This window comes from Phaethon aethereus (assembly GCF_964289735.1).
Source record: "Phaethon aethereus genome assembly, chromosome: 1".
NCBI classification, from domain to species: Eukaryota; Metazoa; Chordata; class Aves; order Phaethontiformes; family Phaethontidae; genus Phaethon; species Phaethon aethereus.
This window is the reverse complement of record NC_138575.1, coordinates 224,048,205-224,070,146: the sequence shown is the minus strand read 5'-3', so window position 1 is coordinate 224,070,146 and position 21,942 is coordinate 224,048,205. Positions and strand designations below refer to the sequence as shown.

The following is a 21,942-nucleotide window of genomic DNA, read 5'->3' as shown; positions in this document are numbered from 1 at the left end:
TTCACTTGTTCAGTAAGCAAAATCTTAATTCCCCCCCACCAGGTTTTCCCTTGCAGCCCAGCTCTTGGTGTGTGCTTCTGCACAGCATGTCACTTGTTCTCACTTGTATTCTCTTCTTATTTCCCTTGTCTGGTGTGAGGAGGAAACAACAAAAACCAAGCCTACAACCTATTTCCAAATAACCTTAAAATTGCCAGCCTGTCTTGTTAGGACTTAAGTATGAACTAGGACTGAAACATTACCTAATGAAGGCCACAGGATCCTGCTGACCACTGCTGTCTTTTGCCTTACTATAAACTTGCTCCAAGCCAAATACAATGGGTATCTCATGGGCCCTTGGGAAAGTGGTTGATTCATGCTTCTTTCTGCTTTCCCCAGTGAGTATTTTCTGTCTTTGGCTACATATCATCTGGGAACTCTCAGCCTGTGCCAGCACGAGGAAGCATTACCCTTGCTAGGACCCAGGATTTGAAAGAGCTGTATGAAAGATGGACCCTGGACATGCTGGAACAGTGAAAACACCCAAGACAGAAGTTCAGGAGGTGCTAAAGATGGACTCAGGCTTAGTGCAGGGGTTCAGTGAAGCCAAGGCAGTGCTGCAGGAGAGACACAGCCTGCAGGCAAGGTTAAGGGAACAGAGAACAAGCACATAAGCATGTGTACATGCCATTATGTGACTCTGGTGAGTGGAGGCTTTGTAGGATGTAATATACTGAATGCTGTTTGCAGTGTCTGGGGGTGTCACTGCATGATTATATGTCTGGGAGATGCAGATTCTGTTGGAAAGACCTCCTGGGATTCTGTACCTGCTGTCTTTTCCCACTGGACCTCAGCATGCTATGACCCCTGCAGTGGTTTATGATCAGAGGTGGGGGCAGCTGCAGAGCCACATGGTGTTATATGCATGTGGAGGGATGCTAGGGTGCTGTATGCCTTTCACTTTGTGCAAGGTTCCTGCCCTCTAGGGACACAGATGTCTGAGGAAATATAGTCCTGCAGCCCTCTGCCTGTAAGATTAATAGGGATTTGGGGACTGTGTTGCTGGAGCCCTCTCAAATGCCTTGCATTTGCCCAGCCCCATAGGCACAGGAAAGGAGTGCATAGGTTCAGAGGAAGAATTGTGAACTAGCCTGTGTATGACTGGGAGAAGAGGAAGGGGAACATCCGTTGATGGGACTGGCTGGATTTGCTGCAGCAAGTACGGGGCTGCTGCTGAGTGTGCAACAGTTGTGAGTCCTGAGATAGGGATTCTACAGCATTCAAGATTAAGGGCAATATAGCACAGGGCTACACTGATGCTGGACAAGGAGCCAAAGAGAAGCTCTAATATAGCAGAGCAAAGTTTTGTATAGCAGAATAAGCTGCTTTACTAGTGTCCAGTGGCCTGTGCTGCAGAAAAGATGCAACAGCTGGATCGCTGAGTCACAGAGTAATTCAGATTGGAGAGACTTTGGGAGGTCTGTGGCCCAACTTCCTGCTCGAAGCAGGGGCGGCTGTGGGGTCAGACAAGGCTGCTCACAGCCTCATCCACTAGCATCTTGAAAACCTCCAATGATGAAGGCTGCACAACCTCTCTCAGCAACCTGCTACAATACTAGATGGTCCTCACGTGGAAAACACTTGCCCCCAAACCCAGCCTGAAGTTCTCATTTCAACCAATGCATGCAGTCTTTTGTTCTCATGTTGTGCATGGCTCTGTTTCCTTGATAAGCTCCCCATCAATATTGGCAGCTTGCTGTTAGGTTTGCAGCCGTCTCTCCTGAAGGCTGAGCAAGCCATGGTCTCTCAGCGGCTCCTCAGGGCAGGTGCTACAGCCCCTGATGAGCTCAGTGACTGCCCCTGAACTCACCACAGCTTATAGAATCATAGAACAGTTTGGGTTGGAAGGGACCTTTAAAGGTCATTTAGCCCAGCCATGGCAGTCAGGTGAAGTCTCAGCTGATTGGAAAAAGGGAAACATTGAGCCCATTTTTACAGAATCACAACATCGTTAAGGTTGGAAAAGACCTTCAAGTCCAACCATCAACCCAAGACCACCAAGCCCACTAAACCATGTCCCCAGGTGCCATGTCTACACATTTTTTGGACACTTCCAGTGATGGTGACTCCACCACCTCCCTTGGCAGCCTGTTCCAATGTTTGACCACTCTCTCCATAAAGAAATTTTTCCTAATATCTAGTCTAAACCTTCCCTGGCGCAACTTGAGGCCATTTCCTCTCGTCCTATCACTAGTTACATGGGAGAAGAGACCAACACCCACCTCACTACAACCTCCTTTCAGGTAATTGTAGAGACCGATAAGGTTTCCCCTCAGCCTCCTCTTCTGCAGACTAAACAACCCAGTTCCCTCGGCCGCTGCTCATCAGACTTGTTCTCCAGACCCCTCACCAGCTTCACTGCCCCTCTCTGGACGTGCTCCAGCAACTCAACGTCCTTCTTGTAGTAAGGGGCCCAAAACTGAACACAGTATTCAAGGTGCGGCCTCACCAGTGCCGAGTACAGGGGCACAATCACTTCCCTACTCCTGCTAGCCACACTATTGCTGATACAGGCCAGGACGCTGTTGGCCTTCTTAGCCACCTGGGCACACTGCTGGCTCATGTTCAGCCGGCTGTCGACCAGCACCCCCAGGGCCTTTTCTGCCAGGCAGCTCTCCAGCCACTCCTCCCCAAGCCTGTAGCGTTGCCTGGGGATGTTGTGACCCAAGTGCAGGACCCAGCACTTGGCCTTATTAAACCTCACACAATTGACCTCAGCCCATCAATCCAGTCTGTCCAGATCCCTCTGCAGAGCCCTCCTACCCTCCAGCAGATCAACACTCCCACCCAACTTGGTGTCGTCTGCAAACTTACTGAGGGAGCACTCGATCCCCTCATCCAGATCATCGATAAAGATATTAAACGAAACCGGCCCCAACACTGAGCCCTGGGGAACACCACTTGTGACCGGCCGCCAACCAGATTTAACGCCATTCACCACAACTCTCTGAGCTCGGCCGTCCAGCCAGTTCCTCACCCAGCAAAGAGTACACCTGTCTAACCATGGGCCGCCAGTTTCTGTAGGAGAATGCTGTGGGAGACGCTGTCAAAGGCTTTACTAAAGTCCAGGTAGACAACATTCACTTTCCCTCATCCACTAGGCGGGTCACCTGGTCATAGAAGGAGATCAGGTTGGTCAAGCAGGACCTGCCTTTCATGAACCCATGCTGTCTGGGCCTGATCCCTTGGTTGTCCTGCACATGCCCCGTGACTCCCTCAAGATGAACGTCTCCATAATCTTCCCAGGTACAGAGGTCAGGCTGACAGACCTATAGTTCCCAGGATCCTCCTTCTGGCCTTTCTTGTAGATGGGCATCACATTGTCAAGCCTCCAGTCGTCTGGGACCTCCCCTGTTAACCAGGACTGCTGATAAATGATGGAGAGTGGCTTGGCAAGCTCCTTGGCCAGCTCTCTCAGAACTCTTGGGTGGATCCCATCAGGTCCAATAGACTTGTGGGTATCCAGGTGGCATAGTAGGTCATTAACTGCTTCCTCCTGTGTTATGGGGAGTTTATTCTGCTCTCCATCCCTGTCCTCCAGCTCAGGGATCCTGAGGATACCTGCTCCGGCTATTAAAGACTGAGGCAAAGAAGGCGTGTTCCCTGCCACATCCAGTAAGGGATGGAAATTCTCCTTGAATTTCTTTTTATTAATACATTTGTAAAAGCGTTTTTGCTGTCCCTTACAACCATGTCCAGATTGAGCTCTAGCTGGGCTTTTGCCTTTCTAATTTTGTTCCTGCTTGACCTAACAAGATCCTTGTACTCTTCTTGAGTTGCCTGCCCCTTCTTCCATCGGTCATAAACTCTCCTTTTTTTCCTGAGTCCCAGCAAAATCTCCCTGTTCAGCCAGGCCGGTCATTCTCCCTGCCAGCTTGTCTTACAGCACATGGGGACCGCCTGCTCCTGCACCTTTAACATTTCCTCTTGAAGAATGTCCAGCCTTCCTGGACCCCTTTGCCCTTCAGGACTATCTCCCAAGGGACTCTCTCAACCAGTGACCTGAACAGGCCGAAGTCTGCCCTCTGGAAGTCATGGTAGTGGTTTTGATGACCCCCCTCCTTACTTCACCAAGAATGAAGTATTCTGTCATGTCATGGTCACTAAGCCCAAGACGGCCTCCGACCACCATATCTCCCACCAGTCCCTCTCTGTTTGTAAACAGCAGGTCAAGCAAGGCACCTCCACTGATAGGCTCACTTACCAGCTGTGTCAGGAATTTATTCCACACACTCCAGGAACCTCCTAGACTGTTTCCTCTCTGCTGTGTTATACATCCCGCAGATGTCCAGTAAGTAAAAAAGGGTAGAAAGAAGGACCCTGGGAACTACTGACCTGTCAGCCTCACATCTGTGCATGGGAAAATCATAGAAAAGATCATTCTAGAAGCTATGCTAAAGCACATGGAGGACAGGGAGGTGATTCGAGACAGTCAGCATGGCTTCACCAAGGGCAAGTCCTGCCTGACCAACCTAGTGACCTTCTAGGATGGAGTGACCACATCAGTGGAAAAGGGAAGAGCTACCGATGTCGTCTATCTGGACACGGTCCTCCACAACATCCTTCTCTCTAAATTGGAGAGTCATGGATTTGATGAGTGCACTGTTGGCTGGATGAGGAAATGGTTGGGTGGTCACACCCAGAGGGTGGTGGTCAATGGCTTAATGTCCAGATGGAGATCGGTGACAAGTGGTGTCCCTCAGGGGTCCATGCTGGGACCAGTACTCTTTAGTATCTTCATCAATGACATAGACAGTGGGGTCAAAGGCACCCTCAGCAAGTCTGCAGATGACACCAAGTTGAGTGGTGCAGTTGACGTGCCTGAGGGACAGCATGCCATTGAGAGGGACCTGGACAAGCTCGAGGAATGGACCCATGTGAACCTCACGAGGTTCAACAAGGCCAAGTGCAGGGTCCTGCACCTGAGTTTGGGCAACCCCCAGTATTCATACAGGCTGGGGGATGAAGGGGTGGAGAGCAGCCCCATGGAGAAGGACTTGGGGGTACTTGTGGCTGAAAAGCTAGACAAGAGCCAGCAATGTGCACTTGTAGTCCAGAAGGCCAACCATATCCTGGGCTGCATCCAAAGCAGTATGTCCAGCAGGTTGATGGAAGGGATTCTGCCCCTGTACTCTGCTCTGGTGAGACCCCACCTGCAGTGCTGCATCCAGCTCTGGAGTCCTCAGCACAGGAAAGACATGGACCTGTTGGAGCAGAGCCAGAGGAGGGACACAAAAATGGCCAGAGGGATGGAGCACCTCTCTTATGAGGACAGGCTGAGAGAGTTGAGGTTGTTCAACTTGGAGAAGAGAAGGCTCTGGGGAGGCCTTATTGCAGCCTTTCAGGTCTCAAAGGAAGCTTATACAAAAGATGGGGACAAACATTTTAGCAGAGCCTGTAGCGATAGGGCGAGGGGTGATGGTTTTAAACTAAAAGAGGGCAGATTTAGACTACATCTAAGGAAGACATTTTTCAACATGAGGGTGGTGAAACACTGGCCCAGGTTGCCCAGAGAGGTGGTAGATGCCCCATCCCTGGGAACATTCCAGGTCAGGTTGGATGGGACTCTTGAGCAACCTGCTCTAGTTGGGGATGTCCCTGCTCATGGCAGGGGGTGGGACTAGATGGCCTTTAAAGGTCCCTTCCAACCCATTCTATGATTCTATGATTTCTGTCAGAGTCCATTGATACAGCCTGTTGGGTCCCACGGATTCAGATGGACCAAGTTCACTGAAGAAATCCTGACTCAGTCTTTTTCCCTGTCTGGTAGCTCTGTGAACCCTTTCAAAAGGCATGCAGCACTGGGAGACCTTGTTGGTGAAGACTGAGGTAAAGGAGGCATTGTCTCAGTCTTATTTATCTCTGCTGTCACTAAATCACTCAGCACATTCAGAAATGGGCCTTTATTCAACCTTTTACTACCAATGTAGTGATAGAGGCTCTTCTTAGCAGCCTCAGTTTTTCTTGCAAATCTCAACCCCACTTGAACTTTGATTTTCCTGACACCATCCCTACATACCTGGGCAATGTTTATAAATTCTTCCTTTGTAGCTTGCCTCTGCCTCCCATATACACTGCCTTTTTGCATTGCAGCTTAGCGCTAAGGTCCCTGCTTAGCGAAGGCCATCTGCTGATGTGTCTCCTTGTTTTCCTGAGTACTGGGATGGACTGTTCTTGTGCCTGGAGTATGCCATCCTGAAGGCTTGCCAGCTTTCCTGAGCACTCGTGGCCTTCAGAGCTGCCTCCCGTGGGATCCCTCCCACCTACCAGTTCCCTGTATAAGCTACGGTCTTGCATGAAGTCCAGGGTCTGTACTCTGCTACTCTCCTTCCTCAGTACCTTTAGGATCCTGAGCACTACTACTTCATGGTCACTACAGCCAAGACTGCCACTGATTACCACATCCTCAGTCAGTTCTCCCTTGCTAGTGAACAGCAGATCCAGCTGTGTGTCACCCTTGGCTGGCCTAGGGAATTGAAGTTCTTTGTGAGACCCAGGGTCTATGATCCAGAGGCTTCTATCAGGTACTGCTGCCTCCTTGGCAGCTTCAACTCAGGGGTTTCCTGGCTCAGCATTGATGTCCTTGTGTTTAAAGCCTTTAGTGGATTTTTCTCTGTGAATGTGGGTAGTTGCTTTCTGAACCTGTACAATTTGATATCACTGTGCCCTAAAGTGAGGAATTCCACATTTTTGCATTTTTTTGGAACCCTGCACTGCCAGAGAGCAACCAGCTCCAGCTGACCCTGGACGAGGGCACTGCCAGTACACACTCACAGGTTGAGGCCATGCTGCGTTGTCTTGCTTGCTGCCCTGCAAGGGGGAAAGCAGACATGAGAGAGATCAAGTGCCTCAAGCCCAGGCTATGCTCTCCAGCCCATGGTCAGCTGCCGGCTCTGCACAGCCACAGCAGAACTGTGGGGCACCACTGTATGGCCAAGGGGATATCCTGAATAGGGAATGGTGGAGGAAGCTGGCAATACAGGGAGAGGGTGGAGGTGTCACTGGGGGTGACAAGAGAAAGGCGCCAGTCCTAGTACCCATGTGAACATCGTTATGGGCCTGGGACATGATGGAGCTGTTTCATGGCACAAGAGGCAGGTGGGGATGGGGTGTGCTGTGGGATGTGGGAGAAGTGTTGCAGGCAGAGAGCCTGTTGCATGCCAGACCTGGCCATGGCTAGCATGGTGTGCAGTGGTGGGGGACACCAGTGCTGCCCTGGGCTGAGTGCGCTCTGTGTGGCTGTGTGAAGGCTGGGCTATCCCAGGAGCATGGTGTAGGCAGAAAGAGAGGGCAAGGCATGGAGAGAGAGTAATGCTCCATGTGCTGTGCACAGTTGCAGCAGGTTCCAGAGAAATACCATGCTTGCAGCCAAGCACATCTTAACAAGGCCAAAAGACAGGCTGGAGCACTGGCCTTGTGCTTCTCAGAAACCCTGGCCTCATTCTGGACTTGAGCAAGATGCTCTGCAGGACCCTAAGTCTCAGTCTCCCTCTCTTCAAGACCAAGGAGCTGGTTACTGTCAGAAACACATCTCGTATGCAATAGAAGGATGCATTCATGCAGCCATTGTCTCCTGATGGCAAAGGATTTCCCTTTGCAGAATGGGGTCCTACAGGATAGAACAGGAAAGCTACAGGCCAGAAAACACTCAGAACATGCAGCTGGTTTATCCAGGAGAAGGATGGGTTGCCTGGTGCACCCACCAACATCAATACAGAGAGGGTTTCTGAGAATGACTGCCCCTTAGTCTTACAAGGGCAGACTCAGACTCTGGGGTAGTAGCAGTGATTAGAAGTAGGTCTTCAACTGAGAACATAATGAACCATAGAAACAAATCACCGTGGCTTCCTTTTCACTGCTGCTCTGGCTGGGTCAGTGAACAGGAACATCTGGACTCTCGATGTCAAAGCTCCAGGGTCACATTCCCTGCCTCATGGAGCACCCTCTGGAGTCCCAGCATAAGGAGAGAGTGCTGGGCTCTGGCATCACTGCTGTTTGACGACACGACACAGAACATTTTCACCCAGTATCTCCCTGTACTTGTGTTTTTTGAACTTTTCAGTTCTTGGCACATGGGGTTGCAGCTGCACATACTGTAGTCTTGGGCAGAAACACAGCATGCACTTCGACTCTGCACATCATGGTGATCCTGTGAGCTTTTGCAGGTGTCCTATGCAAATGAGGTGACCCCACAACTTTGTCCACATCTTGTATCTGCATGCTGATCATCCAGAGTCATGCAGATGTCCTGTTCTCAGCTGCAGCCTTCTCCTTCTCTCCTTTCTCCTCTCACATACCTCCTCCTGGGAACAGCCAGTCTTGGCCCTGCAGGATATTCAAAGAAGTCAGAGGTGAGGGTGCTGTAGCAGCTTCGTTCAGGCTCAGAGCTCTGACTCTTGCTCCCACATATTCAAGCAGCAGGCCTTGCACAACCCCGAATGGAGTGTTTCCTGGACTGTCCCATAGACAGCTTGATCCCGTTTCCCTCGTATTTCTCAGGCAAACATCAGGAGCCTAATAAGTAAGCTACAGTAAAACCAGCTGTTGATCCAAAATTTGGGGTGGACGCTAAATACAGAGCCTGGTGTTGCCCTGCGTTAGCTTCTAGCAAAGTTCCTAGAAAAATATCCAGACTTGTTTTAAAAATTTCCGGGAGTGGTGAATTAGCCACAGGCCTTGATGAGCCCTTTTGGTGGTTAATTATCATCACAGCTAAAAATGGGCACCACATCCAAAGACTGCATGTGCTCTGCAGTCTGCAGCTGTGTGTCCCAGCTATGCTGGGGTGAGGTGTCTGCCCATACCTACTGGCTGACCAAACCCTGTGCTGCCCTTCAGAGAAGTCCCCAGGAGGCATCACCCCAGCCGCAGCAGGGATAGCCATCTGCATGGCTTGTGTCAGGCCCTGCTGAGCATAGGCTGGCTGCAGGCAGGCAGTCAGCCTCATTCCGCAGAACGCACAGACAAGGCATCGACAGTCTGCAGGCGCTGCCTGCATGCAGGCAGAAGAGCTCCAGCTGGGCAGTGCACCAGCCACAGCCCCACTCCCTCTCCACACAGTGGCAAAGGCGCTAAGCAAACTGTCCAGCTGCCCCACACTGAGCTAACAGTTAGCTGCTCCTTCAGGTGTTTTGTTGTTCCTGCGTCTTTTCTCTGGACACTAGTTTAGCACCATCCCTCCAAGTGAGACTCAGACCAGACGCAAGTCTCCATTAGTGGTGGTACCAGTGCTGGTTGTAGCAGTGACGTGACCTCTCTTGGACCCTGTGTGGACTTGTACAGGCAGGGTTTGTGTTAGGTCGTTGGCCCACAGACAGTCCCACAGCAGGATCGGGAGGTGGAGTGCCAGACACATGTGAATGGGGAACATTTTCTAAGAATGCCTTGCCCTGGCTCTGCAACGAGGTTTGCTTCTGATGCCAGACTGCTGACTCCATGAAGCATCTTGCAGGGAGATGGCCCTGGGTACCAGGGAGCAGCCAGGGAGATGACAACAGCATAATAGTGAGAGCTCGTCTGTTTCTGCCATTGCCAAAATCTGACCCAGCTCCTGTGGCAGAAGGCTCTACTTCCAGGTAGCTTCCCCTGTGGGTATCTTTCTTAGGATGGTGACCGTCAGAGGATAGTTAAGGTGGGGAAGTGAGACTGTTCTGGCAACACCGGCGCCCATGGCCCAAGGAACCTAAGGAAAATACCTTACTCTGTTGCAGAGCTTGTTGCTGTACAGTGTATTAAAGCAGCTGACATGTGTTTTAGTACACTTTCAGAGTGATAAGCAGTTCATTTTGAAGGAAAGAAATTACTAATTTGCCACTTAATGCCTGTTGCAGTCACCGTAGCAGCTTATCAGTTTCAGGTGCATTTCCATCTACAGTGGTAGAAAACACTACCAGCTAAAATCCAGACATGGCACACAACTCAAGTGTATTGGTACAGGGTTATTACTCCAGTAATAATATCCAACGTGGAGGCAAAATACAGGTAGACAGAATACAGGTTTCAGCAATATCAGTGAGGTCAGATTTGTACTCTCAGATGAGCAGCTTCACAGAAAAGGGAGCTGGGGCAGGAGGGATGGAGGATGTTGAACTCAGGGTGGAGGGGAGGCAGGTGGGTCCAATTTCCCAAAGTGCTTTCTGGCTGGACTGCTGTCATGGCACCTGTGGCTCCGAGTGCTCTGCAGCTGGGGCAGGGAAGGGGGATCCTGTTTCACGGCTCTTCTTCTGGCAGCAGCTGCAGGGTTGGGGAGGTGGTTCTGTACAGAGAGCATGATCCTCATTGTAGATGTGCTCTCAGCTTCTCTCTCAGGCATCCCCTTAGGCCACAAGCAGCAGAGCCAGAGAGTTGGTGAGGGGTGTGTTGCAGGTGCTACCTCCCCTCCCTGGAGGCTGTGAATCACTGGGCAGGAGAACTGGCAAGGGGCTATCTCAGGTGCTGTCTCCCCTCCCTGGGGTGCAGAGCATATGGTCTGAGGGGAGGGAGGTTCCACCTCTACCAGGTTTATTTTTTCTTCCGTGGCCCAGCCGTTCTCTGTACTCTCTCTTGTTTCTCCATCTCTGATGATCGGGTGAGTTGTTCAGGTTAGGGGCCCGGCCCGAAGGAAAGAGCTGTTTGCAGCCCCCAGCTGGGCCCTTTCCTTGGCGCGTGTGCAACGTTCCTGTGCTTCTCGCTCACGGGAGCCGAGGCCCCAGCGCTGCTGCTGGGAGGAGCTGTGGCTGACGAGGCCTGAACTCCACTTCACCCGGGCCTGGCCCAGCTGCCTCCCTCCTGGCTCTGTCCTCTAGCTTTGTTCTCTGTGCAGAGCTCCCAGCTGGTGGATGAGCCATGGGCAGTGATGCTGGGGTCAGGGGGAAGGAGCTGTTTTCTGCTGACCTGAGCTCTGCAAGGAGCCCGAGGAGGAACTGGGGCCTTGCAAGCAGGGAGCAGTTTTAATCCTCCTGCTGTGTTTGTAACTGCTAATGCAATTCACATGCTCCAGGCTCCCGTGGGCCCTGGCTGTTATAGGGCAATGCCACCCTCAGTCATCATCCTCTGAGCCCAGGGCTGCTGGGCACAGAGCTCTGAGAGCAGGACAGAGAACAGGTCATGGTGAAAAGGGGGCTGTTTTTCTTCCTGTCTTGTCTTAAGCGTCTTTGCAGAAAAGAAGGAGCAGAGGGCCTGGGGCAGCTGTTTGCAAAAGCATAGGTTGTCCCTGGCTGGCTGATCAAGCTGGATGCAATGGGGATGCTTGGCTGCTAGATCCTTGGCATCTGTGTGAGGCTTGGCCTTTCTGCCACCCCACTTCATATGGCCTTTTCCTTTGCTAAGGCAAGTCTGCTGACCTGGGTTATGGATGGTGCCCCAGGGCTGCAAGAAGGGAGGTATCACCTGAAACAAGGCACCTCTGGTGGTGCAGGGGCCCATGGCAGCACAGTACATAGGAAGCATGGTGCAGCCGTTGAGAGTCTGCAACGCTGTGCTCCCCTACCCCTGTGTCCCCTCATGGGGACCGGGCCAGCATAGGCTGATCCTGAGGTGCGCCACAGCTGCTGCCCAGGGCACTGTGTGCAGCCAGTGAGCCCCTGAGAGGCCCTGTCCTCTTGCAGGGAGGACTGCAGAGGAAGTGGTGGCTTGTCTGGGACAAGAATCGCAGGGATGAGGCAGTAACTGTCAGTCTGCTTTACTACAGCCAACACTGAGGACAGTGTATTTTGTTGTAGGCCATAGAGCAGAGGGAAGCACTGGGTTGTGGAGGTGGTGGTGGTGATGGGCTGGGTCTGGCTGGTAGTCTTCTCTGTCATGCTGGCCCTCCTCATGTAGTGACTTCCCTCATTCAGGTGACAGCCACAGATGCAGACAGCGGCATGTTTGGCTCCCTTTCCTACTCCATTGGTTCTGGCATCGGCAGTGTTGTCCCCACGCAGTTCAGCATCGACAAGCACACGGGGCAGCTGTGCACTGTGCAACTTCTGGATCGTGATGAGGGCACGTCTGCCTATGATTTCACCATCACTGCTGTTGATGGGGTGAGTGCATGGGGATGTGATGCTGCTGACTCAGGACTGTGCAGGGGATACTGTTGTCCTTGCCCCTGCTCTTTGCACCATCTCCAATCTGGTCCTTCCTCAGGGTGGCCTGAACTCCATGGTGTATGTGAAGGTTTTCCTGGAGGACATAAACGACAACCGGCCAGTGTTTTACCCACTGGAATATGCTGCCAGCATCAGCACGCAAAGCATGCCAGGTACAGCTGTGCTGCGTGTTACTGCCCATGACAAGGATGAGGGACTGAACGGGAAAGTGACCTACCGCATTGTCTTGGGAAACTCACCACCTCTCTTCTCCCTCAACAAGGACACAGGTGAGAGAGAGCTCAGGGGGCAGCCAGAGTAGGCAGCAAACAGAGCAGTGGGATGCAGGCAGGTGTAAAAGCCAGCCTGAGAGTCACTGCTTGGCCATCTCAGCAGTGCAATCTGCCACCAGAATATGTCTGTTTCTCTCCCTGCCACATCTTCCCTGTCTTGGCTTCTTGAGGCTCTGGCAGCCCCTTCCCAGAGTCAGTCTCTGACCTCTCGTTTCTGCTCCCTGCTCTGTTCCTTATTTGTCCTGTCTTCCTTCCTCTCCCTCATTCTCCATCACTGACTCACTGTGCCTTTCCTCCTGCATGCTGCTTGCCTTGCCCCATTAGGCTGTATCCTGCTTAGTTTCTTGTCCCTGCCCAGTTGTCTCTGCCCAGTTTTCCCTGCCCAATTCCCCCCTCTCCCCAGCTCAGTTTACTCTCCTTCCCTCTATCTCTGTCGCACCCAGTCCCACCTTTCTCATTGTCTGCGTCTGCTCTGCCTTGCTTTGGCCAACAAAGCCTGAGCAGTTTCTGCTGGGGAGGTGACTGCATGGGCATGTCATGCTAGGGGCTGTCAGCAGGACAGGAAGGTGTCCTGTGCTCAGCCCAGGCATCAGGATCTCTCCACACTGGTCCCCAAGTTCCCAGAATGTGGCTGGGATAAAACAGGCCTACCAGCCATCCTAATGCAGGGCCACCTCCTTTGTAGGGCCTGTCGAGGATGGTCCTTCTTTTCTACATCTCCTTCAAGAGCCTCCCCACAGCCCAGATCCCACCTGCTGGGTTGTGACCCTCACCCTGCACCCCACATTGGAAGCCCTATTCCTTCCTTTCCCTCTCCCAAGACCTTCCCTCTGGCTCATTTTCCCCAGCCCTTACCACTACTCAGCTCAGGGCTGGGCTTAAGGTTGAGAAAGGAGGATGTGGGGAGGCTTTCCCAGGAGTGTTCTTCTTCTTTACTTCAGTTCTTCCATGGTGAGCTTCCCCTGTGATGCACATTGTTTGCTGCCCCCTTCGGTCTTTCTTTTCACGGTTATGGTTTGGCCTGTTCCCTTGGTACCAGATGATGCAGTGGTGCAGGCATAGTGCCCTCTGAACTGCTTTCTTTCCTAGGTGTCATCTCCCTCTCATGGTCCCTGAGTGGTAAAGCCAACACCCTGGTGCAGCTGGTGATCTCTGCACAAGATGGTGGGGGACTACAGGCACAGCCAAATGCCCGGGTGAACATCAGCATCGTGGAGGGCACGGTCTCACCTCCTGTCTTTGAGCAAGCTCAGTACTTCTTCACAGTGCCTGAGGACATGCTGCAGGGTGCCAGTGTGGGGGCTGTCCGGGCCCAGAACCCTCCAGGTATGGGCTTGTCCCTTTTGTATGCAGTCACTTTCCCTGTCCCCTCATCATCTTGAAGATCCAGTACCACACTTCCTCACAGAGCAACCCTGTTTTGGGAGCTCCATGCACACACAGGGGCATGCACATCCGAATGTGCACCCATGTGATTGTTACTCAACTCAGTGCATGCTTTCACACATGTGCTTACACATACGTATATACACACACTTGTGCACGTGCATCTGTGCATACATGCACATGTACACAGTGCTACTGTACACCTTCCGACCAGAGTCGGCTGCAGACAGCACTACCCAACCCTGTTGCTGTCTGTAGGGGACTGAGGAGGTGAGCTGGATGCACAAATCATTCTTCCTGTCTTAATTTCCTTGTGCATAGGTCATGCTGATGACATCTTTTATTCCATCTCTTCGGGGGATCCTCATGGCTACTTTTCCATTGACTCTGCCTCTGGGCAGCTCCACACCAGCCTACCTCTGGATCATGAGTCCCAGGCAGTCCTCATACTGGATGTCCAGGCCCGAAGTGGATCACCTCCTGCCTATAGCAACACACGCGTGAAAATTTCTGTGTCAGATGTGAATGACAACATGCCAGTGTTCCCAGCCCCCTCTGACTCCATTCTGCTGCCACAGGCTACAGAACCTGGGACTACAGTGTACACTTTGCAGGCTGAGGACCGTGACAGTGGTGCCAACGGCCAGGTGAATTTTGAGCTGGTATCAGGAGGTGATGGCACCTTCAGTGTGGAGCGCTCATCGGGGGCAGTACGACTGATGGGGGCCCTGCAATATAAAGCCAGCACAGCCTACAGGCTGGCCATTGTGGCCCGAGACAGTGGTGTTCCCCAGCTCAGCTCCACGTTCACACTGCTGGTGCATGTGCAAGCCGAGCACGACAATGGGCCGATCTTTGACACACTGACCTACCGCGTGGAGGTGCAGGAAGGTGTGCCTGTCTCCACTCGCTTTCTGCAGGTGCGGGCCCTGGCACGCGATGCAGAATCCATGACCCTTACCTACCACTTGCGTGCAGATGGGGATGCTGCCAGCTTTGGCATCATGCCTGAGAGTGGTTGGCTGTATGTCAAAAGTGCACTGGACCGGGAGACACGGGACCTGTATGTGCTCACAGTGCTGGCCTCGGCAGGAGGAAGTGGTGCGGGGGGGGAAGCCCGGAAAACAGGCACCAGCACGGTACGGATCAGCGTCACTGATGAGAATGACAACAGCCCCCGGCTGAGTGAGGAGCGTTACTTCTTCACTGTTCCTGAGAATCAGGCTCCTGGTAGCAGTGTGGGCAGGGTGATGGCAAGTGACCGGGATGCTGGGCAGAACAGCCGGCTCACCTACCGCCTGCTCCAGCACGATCCCAACTTCCTTATCCACACACAGACAGGTGAGAGACTTCCTGGCTTCCTAGGCTGGGGCTGACTGGGGAGAAAGCCCAGCGCAGGTCAAAAGTGATGCGGGCCAGGCCAGTGCCGCAACAGAATATTCATCTTCCTACCCCTGCGGTGCTGGGCTGCCCAGCAACATACCTGAGCACAGCCTCTTCTCTAAAGTGTTTTTTGGGCTGAGCTGTGTCCCCACTTGTCCCTCACAGGGGAGCTCAGCACCAAGCATAGCTTGGACCGGGAGCAGCAGTCCAGCTACCAGCTCTTGCTGATCGTGCAGGATGGGGGAGCACCACCCCGCAGTGCCACAGGAACCATCTATGTCACTGTGCTGGATGAGAATGACAACGCTCCTGCTTTCCTTCACGTGACCAGTGGCCAGGAGCTGCCTGTGCAGGTAGGGACAGCAGGCTGGAGCCCTGGTGAGGTAGGGGTGTGATAGGCTCTGGGTTTGGGGACAAGTGGTTCTGCAGGGGGAAAGTTTCAGGGTTTCAGGATGGGAGATAAGCAGGCTTAAGTTTCATCCATGCAGCAGCCAGGGCAGTCTGGCAAATCTGATTGAGATGTGGTAAGATGGGCATATCCTTGGGAAATACAGACATTCCCTATGCACAGAGTACGTGAGGACTGCAGAGGGCTCTGACCAGCAGGCAGAAGCTCTTGGCTCACACATGCCTGCAAGAAGAGAAGAAGAAAGGGACCCCTAAACTTGACCCAGCAGAGCCAAGGGTAAAATACTTGCGAGCAGGGAGGCACGGGATGCCATTAACTTCTAGGTCTCGGGACTTTAGGTGTAGCCACTCAGCTTTCTGGGAGATCAAGAAAGCACTGCTTAGTTGGACTTTGCACTCACAAGGGTTTTCTGAGAATCTGCTATGGGTTCCAGCCCAACTTTCCCTCAGCACCGTGTGGCGGCTGTGGTCACCCAGGCACTGAGTGTGCTGCAGACTAAGTTATGTCTGTGCTCCTCAACAGACGTGGGTGAGGACCAACTCTCCACCCCCACCGCCAGCTGGCGTCATCTGTGCTCTGCTGTGACCCCTTTGGAGTGGCACGTGTGGCGAGCCAGCCAAGCAGCACTGGCAGCAACGGAGCAGGATGGGCAATTGAAGGCCTGTCCTCATCTTCTCTGTGGGGAGAACCCGCAGCTGAAAGGATGTGCTTGCTCTGCACGTTGCAGCACTTCAGGCAGCATGCTCAAAGCCATTTGCAGTGTGCTGGGTTTGAAACATCACGGTGATGGCAACCTTCCTCTGTTGCAGGTCCTGCCTGAGCTGCACACCAGAGGCAAGTCAGAGCAGGCAGGACTGTATTGGCAGATGACTGCTGCATCTGGGTGGCCATCAGCACAGGACGCTGGGGAAACTCTGCAACTCCAGTCAGGCCTCCCCTGTTCATTACTTTTTCCCTTCCTGTTCCAGGTTACAGCCATCCCTTGCCCAGCCTTCTTGCATGTCCAGCTGGCAGTCGCTGCTTGCAAAACTGTCTGGCAAGGCTTGGCCTGATGAAGGCATCTCTCAGGGCCCAGTGGAGGCAGAGGAAGGCAAAGTTACTCCTGTCCTCTCTCTGAGCAAGGCTCTGGCCTTTGAGTCACTCTTGCAGGCCAGGGACCAGCCAGCTGTGGCATTGCTGAGACTTTGGCTGAACAGGCTCTGCAAAGTGGTGTTGCTCACACTCTGTCTGCAGTCTGCCGAGTGTCCTGTCTGCTGTCTGGGGACACCAGCAACACACTTGCACAGCAGGCTTTGCAGTTGATTCCAGTGTTTGGGGGCATGAAATGCTGGGAGTGTCCTGCTAGAGCTCAGGAGGCATCTTCTCATGCAAAGGTACCACAAAAGCATGTGCATCCTTCAGGAGACAGAGCAAGGCTAGGACAGATTTAGAGTCCTGAAGGCAGGTAAATGCTGTGACAGTTTTGAATGAAACAAATATTTAGGCACTTTGGTTTGAAGCTCTCCTGCTAGAAACACTGGTAGAGAAGAGTGAAGCACAGGAATAGGCCACTGTTAACCATGATTTAGATGTAGAAGAAAGGCTTGGAGGGAAAAGTAAAAACTGATAAATGCAAAGCACAATGATTTATTGCAGACTTGCTCAGTGAACTATTAATATACAAATTCATTAGGCAAAGCAGATGGAGGTTTCTGTATCAGCACCTTGCTTTAAGCATCACCTAGCAGGGTATCTTTCATTGTAGGGTTGCAAGGTGAGCTTATCAAGCACATTGGTAACACACTGGCAGGACCAGGTGTTGTTCACACAGGAACTGCAGTAGTAATGGATCCTCCCAGGGAATGATCATTAGGAAAGGGGAGAGGGAGCACAGGGAAGGAAGAAGTGGTCTGTTTTTGGAGGGAAGATGTCACTGGTGGGTGCCTAGGACTGGTGCTGGTATCCTTGCTATTTAGCATTTTCATATACCCTCCAGAAGAGGTGATTGATTGTTGATGTTACTGGTCTATTCATAGTAATAAAGGTGGGGACTCCCTGTGAAGAACTGTAGAATGATTTTGCTTTACTATTCAATTAGGAAAGAAGATGGGAGATGAAGTTCACTGTTGCTAACTGGAAAGTGATACACATGGCAAAAAGCAATATGAATTTCACCTACACAGTGGTGGGCTCTGAATTGGCTAAAGTTTAGGGAGAAGGTTGGGGCATCGCCATGAATGCTTTGTGAAAATGTCAGCTCAGGGCTCAGCCGTAGTCAAAAAGGCAAATCAAATGCTGAGCTTTGTTAGAAAAGGAACAGAGAATGAAAGAAAACATCATTACCCTACATCTCAAATTCTGAACACACTCTCTGCCCTGCCTTGTTCCACTAAATAAGCAGTAGTGCTAGAAAAGGTTCAGAAAAGGATGTTAATGTGATCTCCACTAGATAATGGTTTCCATGCAGAAAGAAAATACTTGAACATTCTTTGGCATGGAAGACACTGTAGGAATATAACAGAGGTGTGCAGTGAATGGCACAGAGAAAGTAAAGGAGAAATTAGAAGTTGCTTTTTTCACAATACAAGACCTAGGCAGCTTCATAAGAAATGACCAGGCAGCAGGTTTAAAATAAACAAAGGCAGTACTTTTTCATGCAGAACATAATTAAATTGTGAAATCATTGCCAAAAGTTGCATGGGTTCAAAATTAGATGAATTCATGGAAAGAAATGAATCCATCAAAGGCTGTTGAACAAAAATATGATCTGTGGCTCAGGAAGTGACTTAGCCACAGACTGCTGGAAGCTGGGAAGGTTTCACAGGAGGATTATTCCATACAAACCCTATTTCTTGCATCTTCTCTATATATTCACTGCCAGCCACTGTGAGAGCTATGCCAATGGTTGAGATGGCTCTCCGATCTTTGGACCAAGCTGGTATTTGCAACAACCTTCTTGGAGGGTGGACATATGACCTGGACAAGCCTGCCTGGTAGCAGTTTTACTGAGGCTGAGGTTTTTGCAGAGGCAAGACCACTTTTATTGCTGTTTATTCCTCTGTGCATCTGAAATGGCATTTGTACATGGAGCCTGTGTGGATGCTGCTCATTTAACTCTGCTGAGTCACTGCTTTCCTCAGATGGAGTTTGATTCCTTGTGGAAGAGAAGTGTGACCATGCACGCGAAGCAGGAGCCCCTTGTATCCTTGTTGAGGGAGATTAGAGACAGCGTGGGGGACAGGCGCTGCCCCAGCCTGTTACAGAGGAAGGCTTGGAAGGGGCCTCTAAGCATGGCCCCACTGAGAGGTGTCCACACAGACACTCTTTTTCATAAACAGCCAAGCTATATTTAGAAGGTCTTCTGCCTCCATCACTGCTGTGAAATGCTGTTCCAGATTCCTTGATCTGGTAGTTAGAAACCATCTCTTAATTTCCAGCCTAAACTAATTTCTGACCACTTTATACTCATTTGTTCTTGTGCCAATATTGTGTTTTTGCTTAAATAGCTCTTCTCTCTCCTTGGAATTTCCCTCCCCTCTCCCCAGTGTTTACAGAGTGCAGTCACATCACTGCTTGGCCTGGCTAAACAAGTCCAGCCCCTCTGGTCTCCCCTCCCGAGCGCCACCAGCATGGTGCTAGCAGCTTGTGCAACAGCATTAACACTTGGCTCCTCTCAGGAACTTGCAGCATCTTTCCTTGGATTCTTGCTCAGATTCGACTTGTCTTTTTCATAAATGCATTGAAGTGGTACCACACAGAGATCACCTAGCACAGCTGAATCTGTGAGGATGATTTGTGCTGTGGCATGTGCTGATAGGGTGTGAATTTGATGTCCTCTGCTGTGGAAGGGACTGCAGAGTCTATGCCAAGTGGGGAACCTGCTCTACCAGTGAGGTGTGGGTAGGTGCAAGGCGTCTGTGCTGGAGGAGAGACAGGTCTGCCAGTAGGCATGGGTTGGTTGTTGAGGATACTCCCAAAAGCTGACCCATAGTGAGGGGCAGTAATAGGGATGTGTGCATTTCCATAACTATCCACAAAAGGTACTTGCATGCAATGCTGTTACATGTGGTCTCTGTTAGGAAGCTGGATACTCACCTCAGAATGTGGTTTTAGCTGAGCACATGCATAATTAATGACTTGATGGTACTGTGATGCACTGGCATAAAATGGTGGTCTTAAACACCTACAGACAGGCAGTCAGCGCGGCTAAGTAGGAGCAAATGACAGAGGGGTAAGCCTTAGGAGTCTAGGTGTCCAAGCCTAGGAATAACTTCCATCTGCATTTCCAGAGATCACAAACCTCCCTGGCCTGGCTGGTGGGAACTGAGGAAATCCCCTTCCATTGCCAGGGTGACTGGCCTCTGAGCCTGTCAGGGCTCACACCTTTGCATTTGCAGCTGAAAGAGTCTGTTGGGGGCAGACAGAACCAGGACTGTCATGAAGCCCTGGATTTTCTTAGCTGTAGAGGCTTTGGATGTAACATGGGTGAAATAGTGTCCTCCCATCACCCTGCAGCATGCCCCAAGGCTGCTAAGCTGGTTGTTAAACAGGGCAGGATGAGAGGAGGGCTGGCAAGGCAGAAATTCCCTTTACCAGCTTTTCCGTGGACTTCTCCATGTTGTCAGCCTCAGACGCAGCCTGTGGGTCTTGCCATAGGATCTGTGCCTTGGGTGAGGTTCAGGACTGGTGTAGGAAGGTGCAGATCCTGTGCTGTTCTCTGGGGTTTGTGGGGGTAGTCTGAAGGGTGCCCTGTGCCACTCAGCTGCTCCCTGGGCTGTGCTGCAGGTGCTGGAAGAGAAGCCATCAGGACTTCTAGTTGCCTCCCTGCAGGCCAAGGACCCTGACGAGGGTGAGAATGGGACCATCATCTACTCACTGATAGGTATGAACTGACTAATTGATGCTGCTCTCTCACTTGCAGCCATCACCCCGGTGGGCAGACGGGTGCTCACTGCCCAAGTCCTGCCACACCGCACTCCCTCCTCCATCCCAACCTGCCCCCTGCCCTCCCTCCTCTCTGCTTCTTCCTGCAGCATTTCACCCTCTTTCTGCAGGAGCCTGGGCAGAGCGTTTCACACTGCACATGGCTACTGGAGAGTTGCGGACTGCCACAGTTCTACGCCGGTCTGATCGTGCTGAATACATCTTCACTGTGACAGCCAGTGACCGGGGTGCAGTGCCTCGCAGTACATCAGCCATCATCCGTATTCAGGTATCCAGCACTCCAGCTCCTCTTGTCCCTGCACCATCTACCCCTTGCTCATCTCTTGGAGGACACCATCCAGCTGCGTGGCAGCCTTCCTCCCCACCTTCTCACCCTCCACCACCTTCATCCCCAGGACACCCTCTGCCCTTGCTCAGCTGTGATCCAGCCCTAAAATCAGTGTGGAGAACCTGGGGTGGGAAGGGGTGGGTCTATCTGCCACTGTGCATGTTCCTATTTGTAAAGTGGTCAACAACATTAATAGTAAGCAGTTCTGTCTTTTCCAGACTTGGACAGCCAACCTTGTCCTAGATATGCTGTTGCAGAGAAGACCTTAGAGGTCCCCTGCACAGAGACATTAATTCTTCCCAGCATCTATGGAAAACAGTGTTCCTGACAGGCAGGGTGTTCTTCACATCTGTATAACTTCGGCACTCACTGCCTGGTGTATTGGCCCAGACAGACAAGTCCTTTCTCTGTTGTTAGTAATGAGCTTCCTTTCACAGCAGAGACTCTGATTTCCCCCCAGTCAAGGCACTTTTGCGGTACACCATTTCACATCTTCCCGTCCCCGTTCTTGCAGTTCCCAAGGCCATTTGACTCTCCTTGTTTGATGTTCTGCTGCTTCTCTGTGCCGGCAGTGCCCTCTAACATCATCAGCAAGCTCATAACGTACTCAGCTTTCTTTTGCCCTTAAAAAAGTAAATGTCAGCACCAAAAGCCATCTCTGCAAATGCCTGGTAATCACCCTTCTCAAGCCAGTCAATCTTTTAGTCCTTTCTGCCACACAGCCATAATCATACTGTGCCTTTCCCAAGTTTAGTGAGTTATCTCCCATGTGCTACTGTATCAGAGCCTAGCTAAAACCCAGGCAAGTTAGATACACTGCATTTCCTTTGTCCTTTAGGAGAGCACTCTGTTAGCCTGGCATATCTGTCTTTAGCCATTCCACAATACAGAATCACACAGAATCACAGTATCATTAAGGTTGGAAAAGACCTTTAAGATCATCAAGTCCAACCATCAACCCAACACCACCATGCCCACTAAACCGTGTCCCCAAGTGCCATGTCTACCGTTTTTGAACACTTCCAGTGATGGTGACTCCACCACCTCCCTGGACAGCCTGTTCCAATGCTTGACGATTCTCTCCGTAAAGAAATTTTTCCTAATATCTAGTCTAAACCTCGCCTGGCGCAA

At 51.6% G+C, this 21,942-nt stretch overlaps 1 protein-coding gene across 1 annotated transcript in view; it reads left to right on the top strand.

Moving 5' to 3' along the window:
* DCHS1 (dachsous cadherin-related 1) overlaps positions 1 to 21,942 on the top strand; it is a gene marked incomplete at both ends in the record, with an annotated part of 52,894 nt that overhangs the window by 12,067 nt on the left and 18,885 nt on the right. The window contains 7 exons of the mRNA XM_082001591.1: positions 11,856 to 12,044; positions 12,148 to 12,379; positions 13,472 to 13,708; positions 14,090 to 15,109; positions 15,317 to 15,504; positions 20,325 to 20,421; positions 20,594 to 20,751. Of these exons, the coding sequence (XP_081857717.1) occupies positions 11,856 to 12,044; positions 12,148 to 12,379; positions 13,472 to 13,708; positions 14,090 to 15,109; positions 15,317 to 15,504; positions 20,325 to 20,421; positions 20,594 to 20,751 (2,121 nt within the window). The remainder of the gene's footprint in view (positions 1 to 11,855; positions 12,045 to 12,147; positions 12,380 to 13,471; positions 13,709 to 14,089; positions 15,110 to 15,316; positions 15,505 to 20,324; positions 20,422 to 20,593; positions 20,752 to 21,942) is intronic.